The following is a 20,869-nucleotide window of genomic DNA, read 5'->3' on the forward strand; positions in this document are numbered from 1 at the left end:
CCCGTCCCCACCGCCAGGACCCTCCCGCCGCCCTCGGCCCGGCCTTTCCCTTTCCCTGCCGCTTCGCCGGCTCTCTCCCCCTGGATAAATCGGGAAATGCTGCCATCCCGGTGTGACAGGGCTGTCTGTCAGCTCCCGGCTCTCCCATCCCTCGTGTTTACTTCCCCCCGTGCCCGGGGATCGCGCATCTGCAGCCGCCGGGGTGGGGAGGTGGATGTGGCGCGTGCGGGGTTTTTTGGGATCCGCGTCGCTGTTCCAGCCCCGTTTCCAGAGCCCTCCCGGAGAATTTAAAGAGGAACGCAGCGAGGGGAAAACATAAACAAGCTGAATGGTGAACGCTCGCAGCTGCAGGGCTCCAAGGCGACAGCAGCTACACCCTGGCAGCTCCCTGGCTCTGGAAGTGATAGCCAAGTCCAAGGACAAAGAGGGACGGGGATTTTCGGCGGCGGATGGTTTGCAGGCAGGGCAGGTGTTTGTGGTTGTTGCCCCGTCGTGCGTTCCCGGGGTGCAGTGCAGGTAAAGCAGCTCACCTGTTTGATACGGAAAGCCTCGATAAAAATCCACGAGCTCAGGCCAATCTATGGCTGCCCTTTCTGTGAGAGGCACGCCAGGAGCGATAAGGGAGAGCTGGGTGGAACCGCTGGGTGTTAATTGAAAGAGAAACAAATTGATGTCAAAGGGAATTTTTAAGAAATGTTTTCTGGGTGTTTTTTTTTTTGTTTTGTTTTGTTTTGTTTTGTTTTTTTCTGGTGGGGCCTCTGAGGGGATGCCATGTCGGTAGGAGATGGAGCAACTGTACTGTCAAGGAGGAGAAACAAATATGTGACTCAAACCCACGTTACATATTTTAAACGTAACAGCCCTGAAGAATTTCACTGCTAGTGAAAGTATAGGAAGTCTTTAAAAGCTTTGGTGCTTGTATTTTTAGAAGAGCTGGAGTCACAAATGGTAGAGGTGTGAAGTTGAATATGCCAGGAAGAGTTTGAAATAAGCTCTTAGGTGGAAAATGCGTTCATTTTGGTCAAAATGTGTATTTCAAAGTTCATAAATAAGAAAAAACGAGTGGTTTGAATTTTAACGTGAGATTTAAATGCTTCAAACTCTTAAGTGGCTCTGGATGTTCCGTAATTAATGAGACTGAGCTGTTAAAAAGTTATTTGAAATTATTCCTGCGCAGCGAATATGATGTTTTCCTTTGTTGTTATTTTATTTCATGTTATTCTTCTCTATATGAGACATTTAATACTGTTTTTCTGTAGGAGAACAGAAAGGTTGTTTTAGGCACTCTGTTATAAATCGATGTTTTGCTAAATAACTATGTTGTTTACTTAACCAGTGAATCATTGTATGTATAAAAAAGGCTGGTTATCAAAACATTATTTGTTAGACCATTCTTACTTGCACAGAACTGTCCTGATACTTGGGGCATTTCTGTGGACACAAACAGAGATAATTGATAAACACAAACATTAAAAAAAAAGAAAGCCAAATGTATTTATCTCTGATTAGATCTGCCTTCTCTAACCTTGGTGTCTGGTAGATAAATGCTGAGAAAGTCTTGTATTAGGTGATGTTGTGCAGGTTCTGAATTCTTTCTGGGTGATCAGCAGTGGTTACCCGTGCTTGGAGTGATCATTCAGAATGTGGTGATCATATTTTTGAGGCACCAGTTTTAATTTCAGTTGTTCAGAACATCTGGATAAATGCTGCTTCAGAAAATCACGACCAGCAGCTTTACTTACTGCAATTCCATTTTGGGAGCAAGCAAAGGTTGGGAAGGTGAGGAGACTTGCTGTGGTTAAAGGCTCACAATATAAATAACTGTAGCTAAAATGTAACTTCTGTTGGAGGAGATGAAAGTGTGACAGCAGGCTGCTGGTGGTGGCCTTTCCCACCCCGGAACATGAGGTTGTACTGCTGGGTTATTTTTCTCAGGATGGGCACCCTGGACTTGTCTTGTGTCCACCAGTGCAGGTCCACAGGGAGCCACGTTGGTCTCGCTGAAATCCAGGCCTGGTTGTGCAGTTTGGGAGTGGAAGGGAAGGGATGCTCTTTCAGCCATCTCTTTTTATGAATTTTCCCACTCGTGGTCATTTATTTCCAGTAGCCAGAGGGGCTGCTTTGGGTGCTGCTGTGGGAAGGGTGTGGGGAGAGCTCTCCCTGGGCCTGCAGAGCTCCTTCCCAGGAGGGATTCTTTGGGAGGAGGTGAAGTAAGAAGTGCTGTGTTCCAAACTGAGCATCAAACTGTTGGTTATCGTATCAAACTAAATTCATGATGGCACAAACTGGTTGTGTGGTTGGTGAGTTTGTTGCTTTTTGCTCCGTCCTGAGCTCCAACAGCAATTTTCTTCCCAGGGCAGTGCTGCAAGTCAGGCAGGGTCCTGTCTTGGTTTGGTGCCTTTTCCAACATCTCCACTCCTCTCCTGCCCCTCTGTCCATCAGGATGTCTGGGAATTGCTTGGTGTTAGGCCTTGCCTTGGGCCAAGGAGGTGGTGCTCTAAAATCTGCCTTATTTTTAGTTGTTCTGCTGCCAGTCTTGACACCCAGTTCCTTAAAGTGCAGTTGTTGGGCCACTAAAACTTTATAAAAGGAAGAACTTTTTATGACTTTTTTTATTATCTCCAATACTATTGTATTTTATTACTGCTGTATTATCCCAGCAGCTCCTGCCCTGTGTTGTCCATAGAATATTTTAATAATTCTCCAGGAATTCTCCAGGAAAGGGATGTCTGTGTGGTGTTGGTGGCCAGTTTATGTGAGATCCCTAAGGACTGTATTTTCCAGTGACTCCTAATGTGTTCTGCCTCAGTAACTTTTGGAGGATAATCACAGACTGAACAGAAATCCATGAAGGTGCTTGAAAATTATGAAACTATAGAACGTGTGGCCAAATTTTCTGTGAATGCTACTTAGAGCAGATCTAACTCAGGCCAGTTCCAGCTTATCTGTGCCAAATATTGAGTCAGGTAAGGGCTGAAACACAAGGAATGTCAATGAATAATCATGGATCTGTCAGATTTGGGCCGGGGGGGAAGGCAGAGTTTTCCTTCTGCTTGAAGCAAGGTGGAATTTTTGTGTGCAGGGTGGGAGAAAGGGAAGTGCCCCAGCATCAGCGTGGTCAGGGAGTGAGGGGCTTGGAGGGATGAGAGGCTGCTGCTGAATCCATTTCACTGGGTTTGGTTTTGTGCACGGGGAGAAAAAAGAGCAAAAAAGAAAACACAAAACCAGTGCTGTCGTTCAGAAATGTGAAGTGCTGGCTAATGGTGAGGCAAAACTGGCAGGTGTATCAATTCCACAGGTTTTGCCTCTGGAGGGCTCATGAAATAGTCATTTTTGAAGGCAGTTTTCCCTCCTCATTGTGCATCTCGAAGGTGGTACAGGTTGGAGGACTCCGAGCCCATCAAAGCAGTGAAAACCCACTTTAATCCACAAGAAGGTTGGTTTTAGTGTGTGTGCCAGTAATGACTAATGCTGTGTGATGGGCAGAGGATAAATCTTGTTAATGACCTCTTGTGCCTTGATTGAATTTGAAAAATAGCTACATTTGTTTTATTTAAATCAAGGCAAATATATCTGGTGTCTGATCATTAACATCCTCCGGTACAGATGTAATAAATCTGACAGGGGGATGATGGAGAACTTGTGCAAATATATAATCATCTATTTGAGGTTGTCCATCTCAGCGTGGTGACAAATCCATGGACTCAGCCCTTGAGCCCATGGAAAACCACTTTTTATTACTCCAGATTATAAAATTAACTTCTGAAATCCCAGACGTGTTTTTAGGCAAAATGATCAGGGAACCATTTTAGTGCTTTATTCTCTTCTCTCTGTGTTCCAAGAAGGAAGTTGTTCTACTTTATTTTCTATCATAACTGAAAAGTGGTACTTGAATATTATGGGGAGGTGAGGGTTCTTCAGAATGTGTTGGTTTTTAGGGGGATAAACCTGTGTCTTTCTGTTTGTGGAGCTCTGAGTTTCAGAGACATGTGATGAAAATGCCCAGATCTCTCTTAGCCTTTTTTTTTTCCAGCTATCAGGATGAATAGGAGCCACTGTGGAGACAGTCTAGATTATACAGCCAGGCTTGTTATGCCAGCCAGTATTTGATGGCTTTAGGGCTCTGTCATATGATGAAAGCAGGTATGAATGCACAGCTTCACACTTCCTGTTTATAAAGCTGCAGAGCTGCAAGTAGCTGCTCAAATTCACAGGGCAGTAATTATTTCACAACCTTGGCATTCAGCTGTGATGCTTGTTTTGGGAGGGCACCCTCAGCAGGCTCTGCTGGGCATGGACTACCAGGGGGAGTGACTTGGGGACTTAAACTGCCACAAACTGATGAAAAGAGGCTGCTTTTTGTAGAATCACAGAATGGTTTGGGTGGGAAGATCACGTAATTCCAACCCCCTGCCATGGGCAGGGACACCTCCCACCAGCCCAGGTTGCTCCAAGCCCCATCCAGCCTGGCCTTGGACACTTCCAGGGATCCAGGGGCAGCCACAGCTTCTCTGGGCAACCTGTGCCAGGGCCTCCCCACCCTCCCAGGGAAGAATTATTTCCTAATATCTAATCTAAACCTACTCTGTCAGTGTGAAGCCGTTCCCCCTGCCACTCCAGGCCCTTGGAAATAGTCCCTCTCCATCTTTCCTGTAGCTCCTCCAGGTCCTGGAAGGCCACAGTTAGGTCTCTCCAGATCCTTCTCTTCTCCAGGCTGAACAATCCCACCTCTCCCAGCCTTTCCTCCCAGCAGAGCTGCTCCAGCCCTCTGATCCTCTTGGTGCCTCCTCTGGACTCTCTCCAGCAGCTCCACGTCCTCGCTGTGCTGTTCCCAGGGCTGGAGCAGCTCTGCAGGGGGGTCTCAGCTGAGGGGGCAGAGGGGCACAATCCCCCCCTGCTGGGGGATCAGCCCAGGGCATGGAGGGTTTCTAGGGCTGGGGCAGGTCCAGCCTTCCCCCCCAAATCCTTCTCCCCAGGGCTGCCCTTGATCTGCTGGAAGAGAGGGGGGTTTTATCTGTAATTCTTCATCTGCCAAGTTGCACTGACCACTTTCTCTTCCTTTACTTCACGTTCCAAGTTTAGAGAAGTGTCCTCGGGGGTTTTCAGCCTCTCACTTAGAACTACCCAAGTTCTTTCCTGCTGGAAATGAGGAACATTTGTGTGGTGAACTTAAATCAACTGACACTGAGGTTCCTTCCCTGAGATGCCTTCTGTGGGCTTTGGAGGTTCTTTATGAAATGCCAGTTGAAAACTTAGGAATTAGAGGAAAATGTTGCCTTCTGCTCGGGCTTCTGGCAGTGCTGTGGTTCTGTGGGAGCCAATTTCATACCTTTTGGTAGGTTTTTAGTAATTCTTAGGTGGTTCCCAAGCCCAGCTGTTCCAAGCATGGCAGAACCTTGGTGAGTGCTCAGATGCTGGATGTGCACACAGTGATGCAAAGTCTGAGAAAAGAGCATTTGTGAGTGTAGGCATTTCATAAATAAAAAGAAGCTGAACATCTTAAAGAAAAAAAAAACCCTCAAAACTTGAAATATGATTCTTACTGAACATTTACTATGTTGGGAATCCTCTGGTTTCTCCCCTCACAGGTGAATCATGTCTCTACATACTAGCAGTCTCACAGATTAGCTGCAGTTTTGTCCTGTCAGCATGTTGCAGAGATTCCAATCAAAGTGGTCAGGAAAGCTGCCAAAGGAGTGTAAACAGATACCATTCCAGCCATGGGGCTGGAGGTTAAAGGATAAGCTGAACAAATCCTCATTTTGAGTGTGAAACATCTTAATGTAAGTGAAAAGACCACTATCAGCCTATTCTATACTTAATATATTTTCTTATCTTGATATAGGCTAAAGCTCAGTGCTGACAACATTCAGTTGTTTTATAGATTCTGTGCCTGTATATCTCACAGCTCTCACAGACCCCCTGAGATTGTTGTGCTTTATTTCCTGTATTTTAACCAATGAGATCAATTATTTTCATGGAAACCTCTTTCTAGTCATTTTGGTTTTTCCTACTGTAACACCAGACCTTTTTTTTGATTTCTTTTCCTTTTTTTTCTTTTTTTTTTTTTTTTTTTTAAATATACAAGCCCAGGGAAAGTTGTTTGAACTTTTATCCTTGGAGGTTTTCAAGCTCTGCCTGGACAAAGCCCTTCAGAAGCTGGTTTGAGTTCAGCCTTGACCCAGTTTCAAGCACAAGGTTGAACTGAGTGACCTCCTGAGATACTTTCCAACCTGATAGATTATCCTGTGGAATATTTGTGTTTGTTTTGAATTTGGTAAAGCCTTGTTTTGATGAAGCCCTAAATCTACCTGACAGTGTCCTGCAGAGAAGAAAAAAAAAAGACAAAAATAGAAACTGGGGAGTCTTTCAGAATGAGATGAAGCATCTCTAATGAAATGTGAAAGAAAGAAAATAAGAGGGGGCTACTTTGAATCCTGTTTACTTGACTCAACAGTCTGAGGCTTTCTGGCTCCTGGCTCTATGAGAGGAAGGAGTAAAACAACCCTCACCCTTTGCTCTGCTCTGCACTGTCTCCTTTCATAAAATAAGTAAAGCATTCAGTTCTGTAGTACTCAAAAAAGATGAAATCAGATTCAGCAAACGGGCCTGTGAAGGGCTGACAGGCTTTGTGGGAAGGGAAGGGAAGGTGGAACCAGCAATGATGTGGGGAGGGGAGGCAGGAGGTGTCTGCATTCTGGAAATCCAGGTTATTGTAGAACTCTGCTTTGAGGTGGGGCTGGCTGGGATTCCTCTGTATTTAAAAAAATCAGGTGTTACCAAATCTTAAAAATGACAACATCTTCTGAAAAGGGAGTGTATTTTTGGGTGGGTTGTGAATTCACACGTTCACGTGAATCACTTGCTCTCTGGGGAGTCCTTGAGCTCTTATGGCTTCTGTGTGACTTATTAATTATTATTAAAATAATCCTGCTCTCTTTTGGTCCAAGAAGAAATTCCAAATACAGTGAGCACACAGAAAACCAAGGGAGGAGGGGTAGAGTAAGTGATGTGTTTTCAAATACTGGAATTGTTTCTTTCCACTGACTGCAGTTATTTCAAAGACTGATGATGCAAACCAGAACTACCCAGTTGGTTTTTAGGGCTCTTAAAGGCCTCCTTTAAAGCCTTTCTTAGTTTGAGTTTCTGTGCAGGAAAGAAAGTTCTGGAGGTTAATTCTAATTAAGGCTTCCAATTTTTAAGTCTTTTAAAAACAAGTTATTTCTTAATTTGTTCTATTGCTTGAAGCAGGTGCTTTTTCTTTATGTTACACTTAGTCTGAATTATTGTGAATGTCCATGTGATATTTGCAGTATTGAAGAACTACAAAAAGCATCTTTAACATTTAATTTTCATATGAAAAGGTCGTTTACATAATGAGACAATGAAGCCTTTGGGCAAAGATGAATGTAGAAGAAAAACCCATTAAGGTAGATTCTGCCTGAGAGTTTGAAAGGGTCCAATTCACAAAACTTTGAATGCTGGATTATTGCTGGCACTTACTGGAATAAAAATCCCCTGCTCACCTAAAGAGTGGCAGAATCCTAATGCCCATTTTCTTTTGTGATTTCTTCAGGGACACCTCACCTTTGGTAGTGGTGGCTGGGTCTGTGGAGCTTCAGTATTTCCAGCTTAGCTGGGTAATAATACCTGGCATTTCTTTTTTACCTGATGAATTCTAACCCCTCTGAGAAGTGGTTTTTTTTTTTTTTTATGGGCTTGTCTTCAGCCGATGTAGCCCCTATAGGTGGGGACATGTTTGGAAAGTGCATCCCTTTTAAATGCTGTTTTATTAAACTGGTGTGAAAGCTCCTGGATTTCTGATTTTTGATGGGTGTAACCCGGGTTCACATCGTGGTTTAACACAAAGTGTATCTGCATATGGGTTTTGTAGTGGGGTCACCAAATCTGCTTTAAAAACTGCTGCAACTTATAATCTGTGTAGACCATTAAGTCATTCATTATAATGGCAATTTAAAAAAAATTCCCTTAATTATTTTAGTGTATTACTTTATTATATGTGCCTGAGTTCTAGGAGATAGAGATGTGAGATTCTTTATTAAACAACTCATTTAACAAAATGACTTTCTGTTAAAAATCCACCAACATTTGCAACGAGGCCTTTATTTGGAGTTGAGTAAAAGAGGATGTGGGCTGAGCAAGGTTTGGACAAGGGATAATGAGGCAGTTTGGAAGGACTGGTGTTTATTTATTTCATTAGTTACTGTAAAAATGGTGCAAGCACTGAAATAGTGACTTCCCTGAACCCCTGCCTGCCCTGAGGTGATCCCTGTCACCTGGCAGATCCAGTGACATTCCCTGAGCTCCAGGGGGTTTGAATCCTCCTTTCCCTCCTCCTTTTAACACGGAACAAACCTCTCCCATCCCATGGGAATGACTTTAAATCCTCCTTTTAACCCAGAACGAAGCTCTCCCATCCCATGGGAATGACAGGAGCCGTGCTCACCGTGGGGTGTATTTGGGGCGAACTGAGGTGTTAATGATGGTGTTAATTACCTGGATGTGCTCTGAGGTGGAATGCACTGCAGGGCAGAGTTCCTGGGACAGGGATGCTGCTGGAACCAGGGGGATCAGCCCCTTCCTGGTGATGGGGAGCAGCAGACAGACCCAGCCGGGCAGGAATCACGTCTGCCTGTGTCAGACACTGCACTTCTGACTTTTCCAGTGGTTTTAAATAGGCACTGAGACGTTCTGTACCTTAAAATGAGATTTGGCTTCCTTCTGGTCGGGTTCCTGCAGGGACAGGGACAGGCAGTGGGAGCTGGTCTGGAGGGAGCAGCCACAGCAGCATCAGTGCAGCACAACTACAAAGGCAAAAGGGATGGATAACACTTATTTTGAGGATTTTTTTAAAATGTCCAAAGCCTTTGAAAGCTGTTTCACTTAGTTTAGAGTCTGAATTAGACCCAGGAGTTATGAGAAGCAATGTCAGCAGGCCAAAATAAGAGATAATTGCATTCTGTATAAAAAATACATGCTTCATCCTTTAAAAATAAACCCTCTTACAGGCCCTTCTGAATTCTTCCTCAAGAGCAGCGGTTTTATTCACATTATAACTATCTCTGTAAGCTGGTCTTTCAGTTGTCACAGTTTAATTTCATGTGAAGTATTTAATACAGAATGTGTGCTTCTGTTTCTGTGTGTTTTGCCTTGGTGTTCCTCATCTCAAACCCAGGGAGAAGGGCAGTGCCCAGGGACTGTCCTGGGGCAGCAAAATCCTCAGCTGCAGTATTTGAGCAGGTAGATGCTGCTGTCCCAGGGGGATTCTACAATCCCAAGGCTGATTTAGTTGGATTTTTTTGACAGTTAAAATCCCAGAATGGTTTGGGTTGGAAGGGACCTTAAAGATCACCCAGTCCCTGCCATGGGACACCTTCCCCTAACCCAGGTTGCTCCAAGCCCTGTCCAACCTGGCCTTGGACATTCCAGGGATGGGGCAGCCACAGCTTCTCTGGGCAACCTGTGCCAGGAACTCATCCCCCTCACAGGGAGGAATTTCTTCCCAATATCCCACTGTATATTTAACCTATTTAACCTAAATTTCCCCTCTTTCAGTTTGAACCCATTTCTCTGTGTCCTGCCACTACAGTTCCCTCTCTGGTTTCCTTGCGGGTTCCCTTCAGTCACTGGAATTGTTTTAAACCATCAGTTTTACTCCATTAGTTTGCAAAATTTGTTCTTTTAAAATTCTGAGACCTTGAATGAATAAAATAAAAAAAAAAGGTGGAAGAAACACAGAACCCTAAACAGAACAGGAAGAGCCAGATTGAATAAGTCTGTGTGGATGTGGAGAAAAAGAACTGAAAGTATTGGGATAGTAATTATGAGAACTCGAGTTTTGCAGATTGAATTTGTTCTAAAAATGAACTTGAATGTGGCATCACGAGTGTATTTTGGGCTGAAGAAGCACTTCTTTTCAATCCCTGTTTCTGGCTTTTAGGTGTTACCCAGAACCAAAATCTTCCTCTGCACTGGAAATTTTCTAGTCTTGTAAAGGAGATTTTTAGCACGTTTTCCCTGGTGATGTGATACGGTTAAATCCTGGATTTTAGTGTGAAAATTGAAAGAGTGGCTTTGCACTTGGCACAAGCTGAATTCAGCAGCAGTGCTTTGGGATAAATCCTGATGAGCAGTTGGAGCAGTCAGGACAGCCTGGGCTGTGTCCTGTGAGGATCTTAGTGAAGGTTCTTATCAGTGGAAAACTAATGTAAGAACTTTTTGGTCTCTGCTTTCCAATCTTGCAGCAAAGAGCATTATTTTTTCTTTTCCTGAAGAACTGTAATTGATCTTTTTGCCATTAACAAATCTAATCACCTTGTTTGAAGAACAGTGGTGTGAATGTCTTGTGAGAACTGATCTTGCTCTTTAAATAATGAGGAGATTGCAGTGATAGATCAGAGGAGAAGGAACCACAGGAATTCCAGTGCAGAACGTGGGCTAAAGATGTGCAGGAGCCAGAGTGTCACAGGGAGGGAGGTTAAAAAGCAGACTGTAAAATGTTTGGTAAATATAGACTCCTATAAAATGTTGATAATTTATGATGTGAATGTGCTGCTGCTCCCGGAGCCTGGGATGTCCTTGAGGAGATCTTGTGAGTCTCTGCAGGGACTCGGGGAGAGGTTCCAGCTGCTGGTGCTGCTGAGGGCACTGGAGCTCTGGGGGGTGAAGTGGCTCTAATCCCTTTTCTGTTCCCGAGGAACAATGGGCAGTGTGTTCCTGTGTCATCCCATCCCTCTGAGCAGTGGGATGACTGGGAGCTGGGTTCCCATGCAGCTGTCACAGGCTGGGTCTAAATGGGCTGCCTCATTCTTCCCACTGGAGGACCTTGGGAATAATCTACATCCAAGGCTGAATATCTTTAGACATAAATTTTGTGATGTAAAACTGGTCTGGAGTCTTTCAGGATAATTCTAAATACGAACGGTCGGATGTTAATTGAGAATTCTCTTAACAGGAGATGGAAATGGTTTGGAAATAGGGATTAAACCCCTCATTCAGTTCCTGGTGCTCTCCCAGAACTACCCCCATGATAGTTTTGATTTTATTTCTTGGCTCTCCAGGCCGGTGTCTCCCTGGGAGGTTCTGCTGTTGCTGTTCAGCCCCTCACAGGTTGTGCAGCAGACTCGTTGTGTGTTTTCACCAGTGCAACAGGAGGCATCAATCTGTGACCTGGCACTGCAATAACTCCCTTTGCACCTGAGTTTGAGGTTGTATTTGGGACAGATGTGTCCCCAGGAGCTGGGAGTGGGAAGGCTCAAAGTACAGAGCCTTTGACTGGCACCTGGATACACACATGGAGTGTGTTTGTGCCACAGCACTCGACTTGCAAGCGAGTAATGCTTTTCTTCTGACTTCAGAAATGAGGATGCAGCAGTGTGTAAATATTATCTGAATCTTTTATTATTCTTGTCACAGTATTTAAGTGCTGTGCTTTACTAGGCTTGGCTCTTTTAGCTGCCAGAGGGAAACAGTGGAGTGAGTGTTTGATCCAAACTACACCAGCAACCCCAAACCAGAGCCCCTTCCTTGCCTCTCATCCTCACTAAAGGTGATGGGAAGCTCTGCCTTCCTGTGCACAAGTTGCAGGTTGTGTTTAACTTTCAGGCTCAGATTATATTTGTTTTATTTAAAGAACAATTCCTATTACAGCTGCCCTTAGTGTTTTTGGCACTGCTGGGAGGCAGGATATGAAATATTTGTTATATTATGATTTATTTTGTAGCGAGGTCCTTATGTGGTGTTTGCATTTACATAGTTGGCATTTGCCTTTCATTTTAACAGGCTGTTTATTTCTTGGAAATGAGTTCTATATTGTAATTTTGTGAATCTTAACAAGCATAAATGTCTACATGATTTTTTCATGGTGGTAATAAAGTGGGAGCAGCTTTTTTGGATTGTGACAGAAGATGCTCTGCTCACCTCTAACAATCCAAACTTCCAGTGTGTTTGCCAGGAAAACTGGTGAAGGGACAGCTCAGAAGAGCAGAGTTTAACTTCTCATCTAAAGAGGACTAAATATTAATTAAAAATGCTGAAAAGATTGAAAGCTAAAATGATCTCCTGGGAAATCATGGACAAACCATGACAACTGTGCAGAAAACAGCAGTGGAAAGAAAATTAGGGAATGAAAAGGTTGGGAACTCAGGTGCAGACAGACATCCCAGACAGGGTTGCTTTTAGGGCTTCCCACACACTCCTGATTATTTTTAGTTGATGTTTCTGTCTTTTGGAGGGGAGTTCAGTTCTCAGTGGTTGCTGCAAGATCACTTGTGCTCTGTTTAAAACCACTTCAAACTTGCCCCTCTTTTCCCCTCTACCAAAGGACAGGAACTCCTGAGGGAGAAAGGTGCCATCCTGGGATGACCCAGGGCTGGGAATTGCTTCCCTCCATCCCTGAGAATGAGTTCACTAATTCTTTAATTGGTAACAGGAATTACTTTTGTCCCTGATATCCCAGTCCATTGTGCTCGGATTGCCCCTGATGCCAGTGGTAAAATTGCCTTTGCTGCTCTGCAGAGGTTTGGGAATGTTCAGCTTCTTTCCGTGGCTCCCAGGGTTGGACCAGGATTCCTTTAATTCCTGAGGATATAAAATAGAGCCAATAAGATTTATATGCTCAGATGGTGGGAGGATTATTACCCTGTTGTCATTATTCCCCTGGCTGTTAAGTTTCCTGGGAGGGCTGTCCCCAAACCCGTGCTGAGGAGCTTTGCTTTGCAGGCACCATAATCCCAGCAGTGCCAGCGTGTGTCCTGCTGGAGATCCAGAGGGATAAACCAGGCTGGGAATGCTGCCATTCCTTTGGGAATGGGAGCTGGGAGGAGGGAGCTCTTTGAAGATTAAAAGCATCACATAAATGCGAAGTGCTGGTGTTCCAGAGAACTGGCCAATCCTTTTGGAATGACTAAATCTCCTTCCACTCCCCTCACAGGAGATGTTAAACCTCTGATATGCTTTAAATCTGACAAACCAAGGAGAGCTTTATCCCCAGGATGAGCCCCTGCTACCAAAACCAAAGAATAGGTAGGAGGAAAAAAAAAGTACAGCTGGATTGAATAATTCCATTTATTTTTTTTAAATCCCAAAACTCTGGTGTTATCCTTAAATTCCTGTTGTTGGTAAACGACATGAGAAGACTGGCAGGTCTTTAGTGAGGTGCTCTGTGGAAATCCAGTGGTGTCATTTTTGATACTCCAGCTGTGAAAGATTCCTTAAGAGTGGATTAATTTTTTCCTTAGGGGAGGCAGGATTTTTTTTTTTTTTTTTTGTCTGTGTTTTTGCCCAAAATATTCCCCAGTGGATTCCCTTTTGGCAGAGCTGTGTGGGTGTGGAGGTCGACTTTTTACTCATAGCTGGTTCATTTATCCCAATTGCAGTTTGTTGTGCCTGTTTGGGGCTGTTCCCAAACATTCTTTATGTTCACTTGCTCATTTTACCTCTTTTAGCAGCTTTTTTTAGTAATTGCTGCAATTCTTGACAACTTCATAACTGCAGCCATTAAGTCACAATAAAGACTAATGAAAAAAGTAATAAAATTTCCATGTATAACTAGGATGAAGATTCCTGGGGGAAATATTGAGCGAGTGATTACAGGGAAGATAATTGTCTGGTTAGAGAATTATATGCCCTGTGAGTTTGATATCGAACCTTTAAAATTGTCACTTAAAAATCAAAATATTAGAATCCTGCAAACCTGAGCTGCTCGAGACAGGTGAATTTTCCTCGCTTTCTGAAGGCTGAGCAAGTTGCCTGTTTTATTCCAGTTCAGGTTTGCTTATTTTTAGTAAAGAATAAATGCAGTGTTATGCTGATGGTTGCAAATTGTTGCTTGCTTTGTGTGCTTGAGATCTGCAGGGCTGGGGGGGGGATTTTGTCTTTTTTAGCAGGTTGGTTTTCATCAAGTGGTGTCATTGGATTTTCTGTGTGTGTTTGTGGAGCATTGTGGGCATTTTGATGCTTGTGTTTCTGGGGGGAAAAGCACCAATCCTACCAGAGAGAGATTCTTCAGTCAGAGGAGCTCAAGGTTTCTTGACCCTTCACCTCAACTGACCTTTTTATCCTCTGGGTTTTTTTCTTCCTGCTTATGCAATACTGTGTTTCCTGTTTTGATTTTCAGAGCTGTGGATGTGTTGTGGTCCTCTTGCCCTGTTTTGGCTGGTTTGGCGTTTTTTTTTGCTGGTAACCTGCGAACTAGAATAAATAATTTCATGCATTCAAATTAAATATTTGAGGCTTTTCGGTGGTGTTGCTGCTGCTCATCCTGGTGGCAGCGAGGATTTGCACGTTGCTATTGTGATTTTGGTGGTGTTTCTGTGTCCAGTTAATTCCAGATGATGTTAATTGGTCAGTTTTTAGCAGCCAGGGCGGATTAATTCCACCTTCCCTCAGTTAAACTCTTGGGATTCTGCCCTTTTTAGTGATTAAAGCAGCTTTTTAGTAGCTTGTAGTGCTTGTGCAGTATCTGAGATCATTTATCACACATCTGCCTGGTGCAGACTGGAATTTATATCCATTTTAGTGTGGAGAGAAGACACAGAGAGGTTAAGTGGCTCTTGCTTGAATGTCTCAGGCAGCATTAAGAGTTCAAATGCTTTTACTCTTCCCCTTTGCTCTGCTTTGGAAAGCTGTTGTTTGTATCTCATTCCAACATTTTACATCAGTGTGTTTGGATTTTTGAAGAACAGGAGGGAAAAAGCATTGCAAGGGAAGGTGTTTTTTGTGGCTGGTCTGACTTTCCAAGTAACTATTAAATAGGGATTTAAAATGCATTTATTGTGCTCGTCCTCACTGCCTGTGTCACGCAGTAATTATGTTATCTGAGCTGCAGAAAATCCACTGGGCCTGACTAACCACTTCTAACCTTTAGACAAACTCACTTCAGAATGAACATTTGTTTCTTGTAATGCTCAACATCCACGTGTGAGCTGGTGCAGCTTGAGCAGCAGTGCCTGCTCATCAAAAACGTTGCTGTTGCTTCTCCTCAGTGCATCTCTAAATCTGTAACTGGAATTTCTTTGCCATTTGGGAGCAGCCCCGTGGGAAGGGGAGTGACTCTGGTTCTTGCTTCAGGTGCAGGTTGGTGGTGCCAAGAAGAGAACGTGGTGCATGGCAGTTCTTCATTCCTGGTGTCACTGGTGTCCTGGTGTTGCATCATTTACAAAAATAACATATGCATGTAATTAAGGAAGATTTTTAACTACTTGCTTTACAGTATTTGAATAAAACATTACTGAGGTAATTTTGGCCAACCTTAGTGTAGGTTCATCGGTCTCTGAGGAAGTTTCACAGAATATGCACTGTAGGTACTTTGATTAGTGAGAAACTGGCTTTGATGTCACCATTTTCTTCTTTGTCTTCCTCCAAAACAGGAAGTGAACAAGCAAAAATATCAATATTAGGTGTATTTAGTCATGCAGTCGTATTTTTATGATGACTCTTAATAAATCTCACCAGCAGTCTGGTAACAGCAGAGCAGCTTTTGCTGAGCCAAGGGTTTGTGTCCCAGCTTTTGTGCTCTGAAGTTGTCCAAGGCCTTTCAGGGTGACCTTTGTCTGGGAGGGACAGGGGTTGTGCTGCACCTGAACTACACACAGAGGCTTTCAGAGCCTTCCAAGATAAAAGCCAAGGAGGTGGGGGTGGGATTAGAGCTGCAGGATGTGCAAAGAAAAAAAAGTCTCTAAAGTGAATAGAGATTCTCAGGTGAATATTTGTGGTTGCAGAACTTGCCAAAGCTCCACTCCAGCCGTTGGTTTCCTCCAGCTCAGCTGAAACAGAACTGGAGGTGCCTCTAAAGATGAGCTTTAACATTCCAGGCTGGGGGAGCAAAAGGATTAGTTTCTGCTGCTGGAAAAGGAGCTCTGTGGTACATAAATTAGGGGTTTATGTGCACTGTTAGGGCTGCAGTTTTTATACAGAACAGACTTTAAACTCGAGAGTGGTTGATGGGCACGTGTAAATATTGCAGCATTTGAGTACTAGGCAGTAAATGCTTCAGCCAATTAACCTGGGTTTCTCACACCCCTCTTCCTTTTAAGGAGGAGGAGGGTGGTGACTTGAGCTGTGTTCCCTGCCCTCCTTTTCCAAGTGGAACATCACCTCTGGAGCCCAGACTGGGGGTATCCAACATGAGGCTTCTACAGACACGGAGCAGATTTTTTTCTGAGCCAGAATCTCTGCTGCTCCCGTTTGTATCAGTGGCAGAGCTGGCAGGGACCCCCTCTGAAACTCAGGCCAGCTTTAGGGGTGTAAACTTAAGGTTTACCTTGAGTTGGGCACATGGGCTGGCGTAGTTGGAGCTTCAGAGAGGGTTTTAGCCTAAAAGGAAACCTCCAGGATGACCTGGTGATAAATGTGAAGGCAGAGCAGAGGGTGGGTTCCAGCACGAGACTGGTTTGGAAGGCACTGCACAAGTGCACAAATCATCACCTGGATAGATGGGAATTAAAAGCCAGAGTGGAGTTGTACATCCATATAAACAGCCTTGAGTTTAAGTAACACTCTGAAACTAAAAATACCCGGAGCAGTTGGTGAGCTGGAGGTTTGGGACAATTACTTGAAGCTGGGTGACATTTTTAGCTGAGGTTGCGTGGTTTCATTTAAACTTTATTAAACAAACTGGAGCTCCAGTATTCCCTGGAGAGTTGGATGGAGCACTAATCTCCTGTTCAAGTGTCTCCAGCTCTCCTGGAAACCCTCCAGCTGAGGTAGCACCGAGGTCTGTGTTAGCAGAGTTAACCCAGCCACAGTGACAGCCTGTGGCTTCTCCTTCTGGAGAGGAGATCATTTCTTTCAGTGGTGATTTTTGGAAGTGGGTAGATATATATATATATATTTTTAAGAATTAACATACAGTGTCTAACTACTGAAACTTGCTTTTGTTACCTTGAACGAGAACTTTATCCAATAAAAAGTTAACTTCTGTAATTTGGAGGTGTGAAGAGTTAGATCTGCAGTTCCAATTTCATTGCTCTCCCCACGATAATTTTGAGGTGCCATTGGGAGGTGTGATGTGGAGGTGGCTTTTGCTGTGCTCAGGAGATGGTTTTTGCTGTGTTGGCTACCATGAACTTATTTTGGGAAGTTTGAAGTTTCCCTCTGTCGGGTTATGAATGCAACAACAGTGTATTTAGTGGTGTCTGTGTCTGATGGCAGCAGCTTGTGAAGGGTCTTTTGGAGGTGTTCGGAGACAAATGGCTCCTCAAAGTGTTTGGACTGTGGAAAAAGTGAACAAACTTAATGAAAGAACTTCAGGAAGCAGGGTTGTCAACTCTATTTACATCTAAAAGTAGGATTAAAAACACCTCCCTGGTCTGTGATGCTTCATGGGCAGGGCTTGTGGAACTGAGAGAAAAAAAGTGGCTTTGGGGGGTGTGAGTGTTCTAATTCCTGGTGTTGGTATAGTAATAGATGTATTGCTTCCAGAAATAATTCCTTTAATAATTTAAGACTTAGTTTTATTTCCTCTCAACGCCCCATCATGTTCTATCTCTGTGTTGAGTAATTGGTACTTTTGGTGTTGGGATTTTGTGTTCAAATATTTTGTCTTCCCGGCTCCCAGTAAACACTGATAATATCTTTGATTTATACTCTGCTCATTTCAGTTGTACTTCGGTGTGCCTGCATCTAAATGTCTAATGAACTTCTCTTTGCAAAGCTTTGCAGATGATTTTAAATGGGCAGCATCAGTCATTTTAATGGCTCCTGGGGAAGGAATGGAAGTAATTACCTTTCCTGTTAGTCCGTGACCTGTTTTGTAGTTTCTGCATGCAAACAATAATATTAAGTGGTCTCTGGCACTAATAACTTGCTTTTGAAATATAACATGGGCTGGCAGTGTCAACTAATCATTGTTATTAAATATCCTGATAGTTTAGTTCTCTTTGAAGGTCTTGGTAGTGTTGGTGACCAGCCTTGTTCCCAACCTTCTCCTCACCTTTACTGGCACTCCAGTCACTCCTGCATGTCATGGTAGGTATGTTTATGTGGGATTTTCCTGTTCCCAAGCACTTCCTGAAGTCCTGTAAGCATCAGGTTAACTAATGCTTCATTTGCTTACAGACTTTTTTGCCAAATGACCACCAACCTGATTGGATGAACTGTGAGAAGATAAAAAAGCTAATACAGGGAGAAAAACGCCCCAGAATGCAGAGTCTGTTTTTATTAAAAGTGTGTTTGTGTGTGTAGGGGTATAAAAACTGCAATAAATGGGAATATTTTCCTCAAAGAACTGTTGCTAGATTTAGTCTGGGATCCAGGTTGTTTGCTTTACCTTGCCAAAAGCACAAAGCCAGGAGCTTCCCCTTCCCATGTTCCCTGAGCAATCCCAGGCTTTTGCTCACTGAACACCTGGTGGGGAGTTGTCCCTGTTGGCTGGAAATGTTCTGTAGTTGTGCTCTGCATCAGAGGTGAGAGGAGGTGAAGCACTTCAGTTCTTTCTTCTTTGAGTGCTCATTAAAGCATCACATGTAAAGGCACAGCCAATGCCTCTCTGGACAGATGTTGTTATGAAATAGTGAGATTTAAACACCACATGAGCCAGGTAACAGCGTTATCCCAACATTCTTCTGCCAGGTAATTAAAGCCTGCTTGGTTTAGTAAAGCAAGATGTGTGATAATGCTAATCATCACTGTGCTAATTGATAGCTCTGGTGCTGTGGGGGTCACACTGGAGGTTTATTTCTTAGCTACTTTGATTTTATTTCTTTTTCCTGGTCAGAAGTCCCCAGAATCTGTAATAAAACTTGAGCAGAAACATAACCCAATTTCTGGTGTTACACACAATTGTCAAGTGGAGCCAATGGCCTGTTTTGGTGTTGACAAGGATTAAAATTAGGGAGGAACGTTTTAATGTGATTTACTTTTAAGGATTGATTTTTCTTTTGATGAATGAATTAAGTGAAATGTAGAAGTTTTGCTGAGGGCTGGATTAAGCCCTCGAGGGTTCTGTTTTATTTTGGCTGACAAAAAGCCCTGACAAGCCTTTGGCCATGTCAGTGTTGATTCTGTCTGGCTCGTGATATCAGGGTTAGGAAAATGCCTTACTATAAATACAGTGGCACAGCTCCCATGTGCAGCATCACTTCTGCAGCTCCTGGATGAGAAATAACTCCCCCTGCACCACGTGGGGACTTCCAGGGGGCTCTGGGCCAAGCTGTGCTATTCCTGAAGCTTGGCTTTGGACAAAGGGCCTTGTTTTGTTCCACGAGATACTTCCCTTCTCAAACACTTTGTTAGAAAGTTGCCTTGTGCCTGTAAAGTTCTGAGGGTTTCCTGCTTTCCAGGCAGCTCCCAACCCAGGGATGGATGGGATGGCAGCAGGTTTTCCTGCTGTGGACAAGCCTGGGCAGGTGGAGTTGGCAGGCAGATTTTGGCTGTGCAAGGGAATCTTAGGTGAAGAATTCCATGTAGTCCCGAGTTTTATCCCTCTTAGATCATGCCTCATGAGCATGTAGTGGTGGGGAGGTATTTTATTTTTTTAATACAGAAAATCAGACTTTACAGGATGAAGCTGCTTGAAAGATGCTCTTGGAGCTGCTCTTAATAACATTCACCACTGTTGCAGATAATTTCTCTGGCTTGCATGCAGTGTAAAACTGATCATAAAACTGGCTCATTTTCCTTTGTGTGACAATAATGGGGCTGAATTTAGAACAATTTATAATACACCATTGAAGTCAGAAAACTTAGGCAGTGAACTGGTGCTCACACTGATGTTAACTATAGGTCTGCTTCCCTTCTCTCTTTTCAAGCAAGATTAGATTATTAGATCTCATTTTCCAGTAGTCACATTTCCCCATTATTTGGGTGAAATCATGCATTTAAGTTCTTTGTGTCTCTTTATTGGAAAGGTAAATGTAAGGAATACAGAATTCTGGGATTCCTTAAGCTGTTGCCTTTCTCTAACCCCTTTATTGACTGGGTTTTTTTCCCCCCCTCTGTTCTCACTCAACAGTTACAGACATAGAGCTGAAGAGGCTGAAAGATGCTTTCAAGAGGACTTGTGGCCTCTCCTATTATATGACCCAGCAGTGCTTCATCAGGGAAGTTCTTGGTGATGGAGTCCCTCCAAAAGTTGCTGAGGTGAGCTCTGAACCTGCTCTTTTCCATCTGGGAAGCCAAATGCAGTGGATCACGTGGAGCTGTGGGTGTGCACACACAGATGTGCTTGTACAGGAACTAATTGAATTTCTTTCCATTTTTTCCTGGTTTTCCCAAGTGTTGACAAGGAGGATGATACCACTGGCTTCTGTAAACAGTTTGGGTTCTGTGGGGGTGTTTCAGGCTTCCCAGGAAAATTTTCAACACCAGGAAATTAAAAGGAGGGATCTGATTTGCCCGTGGGTTAAAACCTCTCTTCAGTATTAATTTCTGAGGGTGTCTTCTGGGTTCTTTGACTGTTGGTAGTCCATAAAACTAAACAAAAAACAATATATCAATTGCATACAACTGATTTGAAATAATTAATGACAAAATTCTCAGCATTTTATATTAGCTTGTACTATTGTGTCCCTTTTATGTCAATATTAAGAATTAAATTACTGATTTAGTCACAAATAGAGGTTCTGGGGTTTCAACTGTCTGCTGGCCACTCTGTATTTTATTTTTTAAAAATCTGTCCTTAAAGACACAATTTTGGTGGTGATTCTGTCCTTTAACACTCATCATGGTTATACAGCAGTTCTTGGGTTTCCAGGTGGCGAAATAAAATTAATGGAAGAGTCATAATTGGTTTTTGATGGCGTCTCATCAGAGCTCATCTCAAAATTCCACTGCCAATGATGGTACTTGTCAGGCTCAGGCAATGCAGGGTCATATCTGGGAGCTTGAATACTGTAAATTTGGACAAAAT

At 43.5% G+C, this 20,869-nt stretch overlaps 1 protein-coding gene across 4 annotated transcripts in view; it reads left to right on the forward strand.

Moving 5' to 3' along the window:
- USP32 (ubiquitin specific peptidase 32) overlaps positions 1 to 20,869 on the forward strand; it is a 67,487-nt gene that overhangs the window by 723 nt on the left and 45,895 nt on the right. For 3 of the 4 annotated variants that reach the window (XM_027660135.1, XM_027660137.1, XM_027660139.1), the window contains exon 2: positions 19,973 to 20,100. In XM_027660135.1, the coding sequence (XP_027515936.1) occupies positions 19,973 to 20,100 (128 nt within the window). Of the gene's footprint in view, positions 1 to 12,948; positions 13,045 to 19,972; positions 20,101 to 20,869 lie in introns of those variants that run through there. The other variant, XM_027660136.1, reaches the window with a different exon arrangement.

The sequence above is a fragment of the Corapipo altera genome, unplaced genomic scaffold (genome assembly GCF_003945725.1).
Source record: "Corapipo altera isolate COAL_440 unplaced genomic scaffold, ASM394572v1 271, whole genome shotgun sequence".
Taxonomy (NCBI): domain Eukaryota; kingdom Metazoa; phylum Chordata; class Aves; order Passeriformes; family Pipridae; genus Corapipo; species Corapipo altera.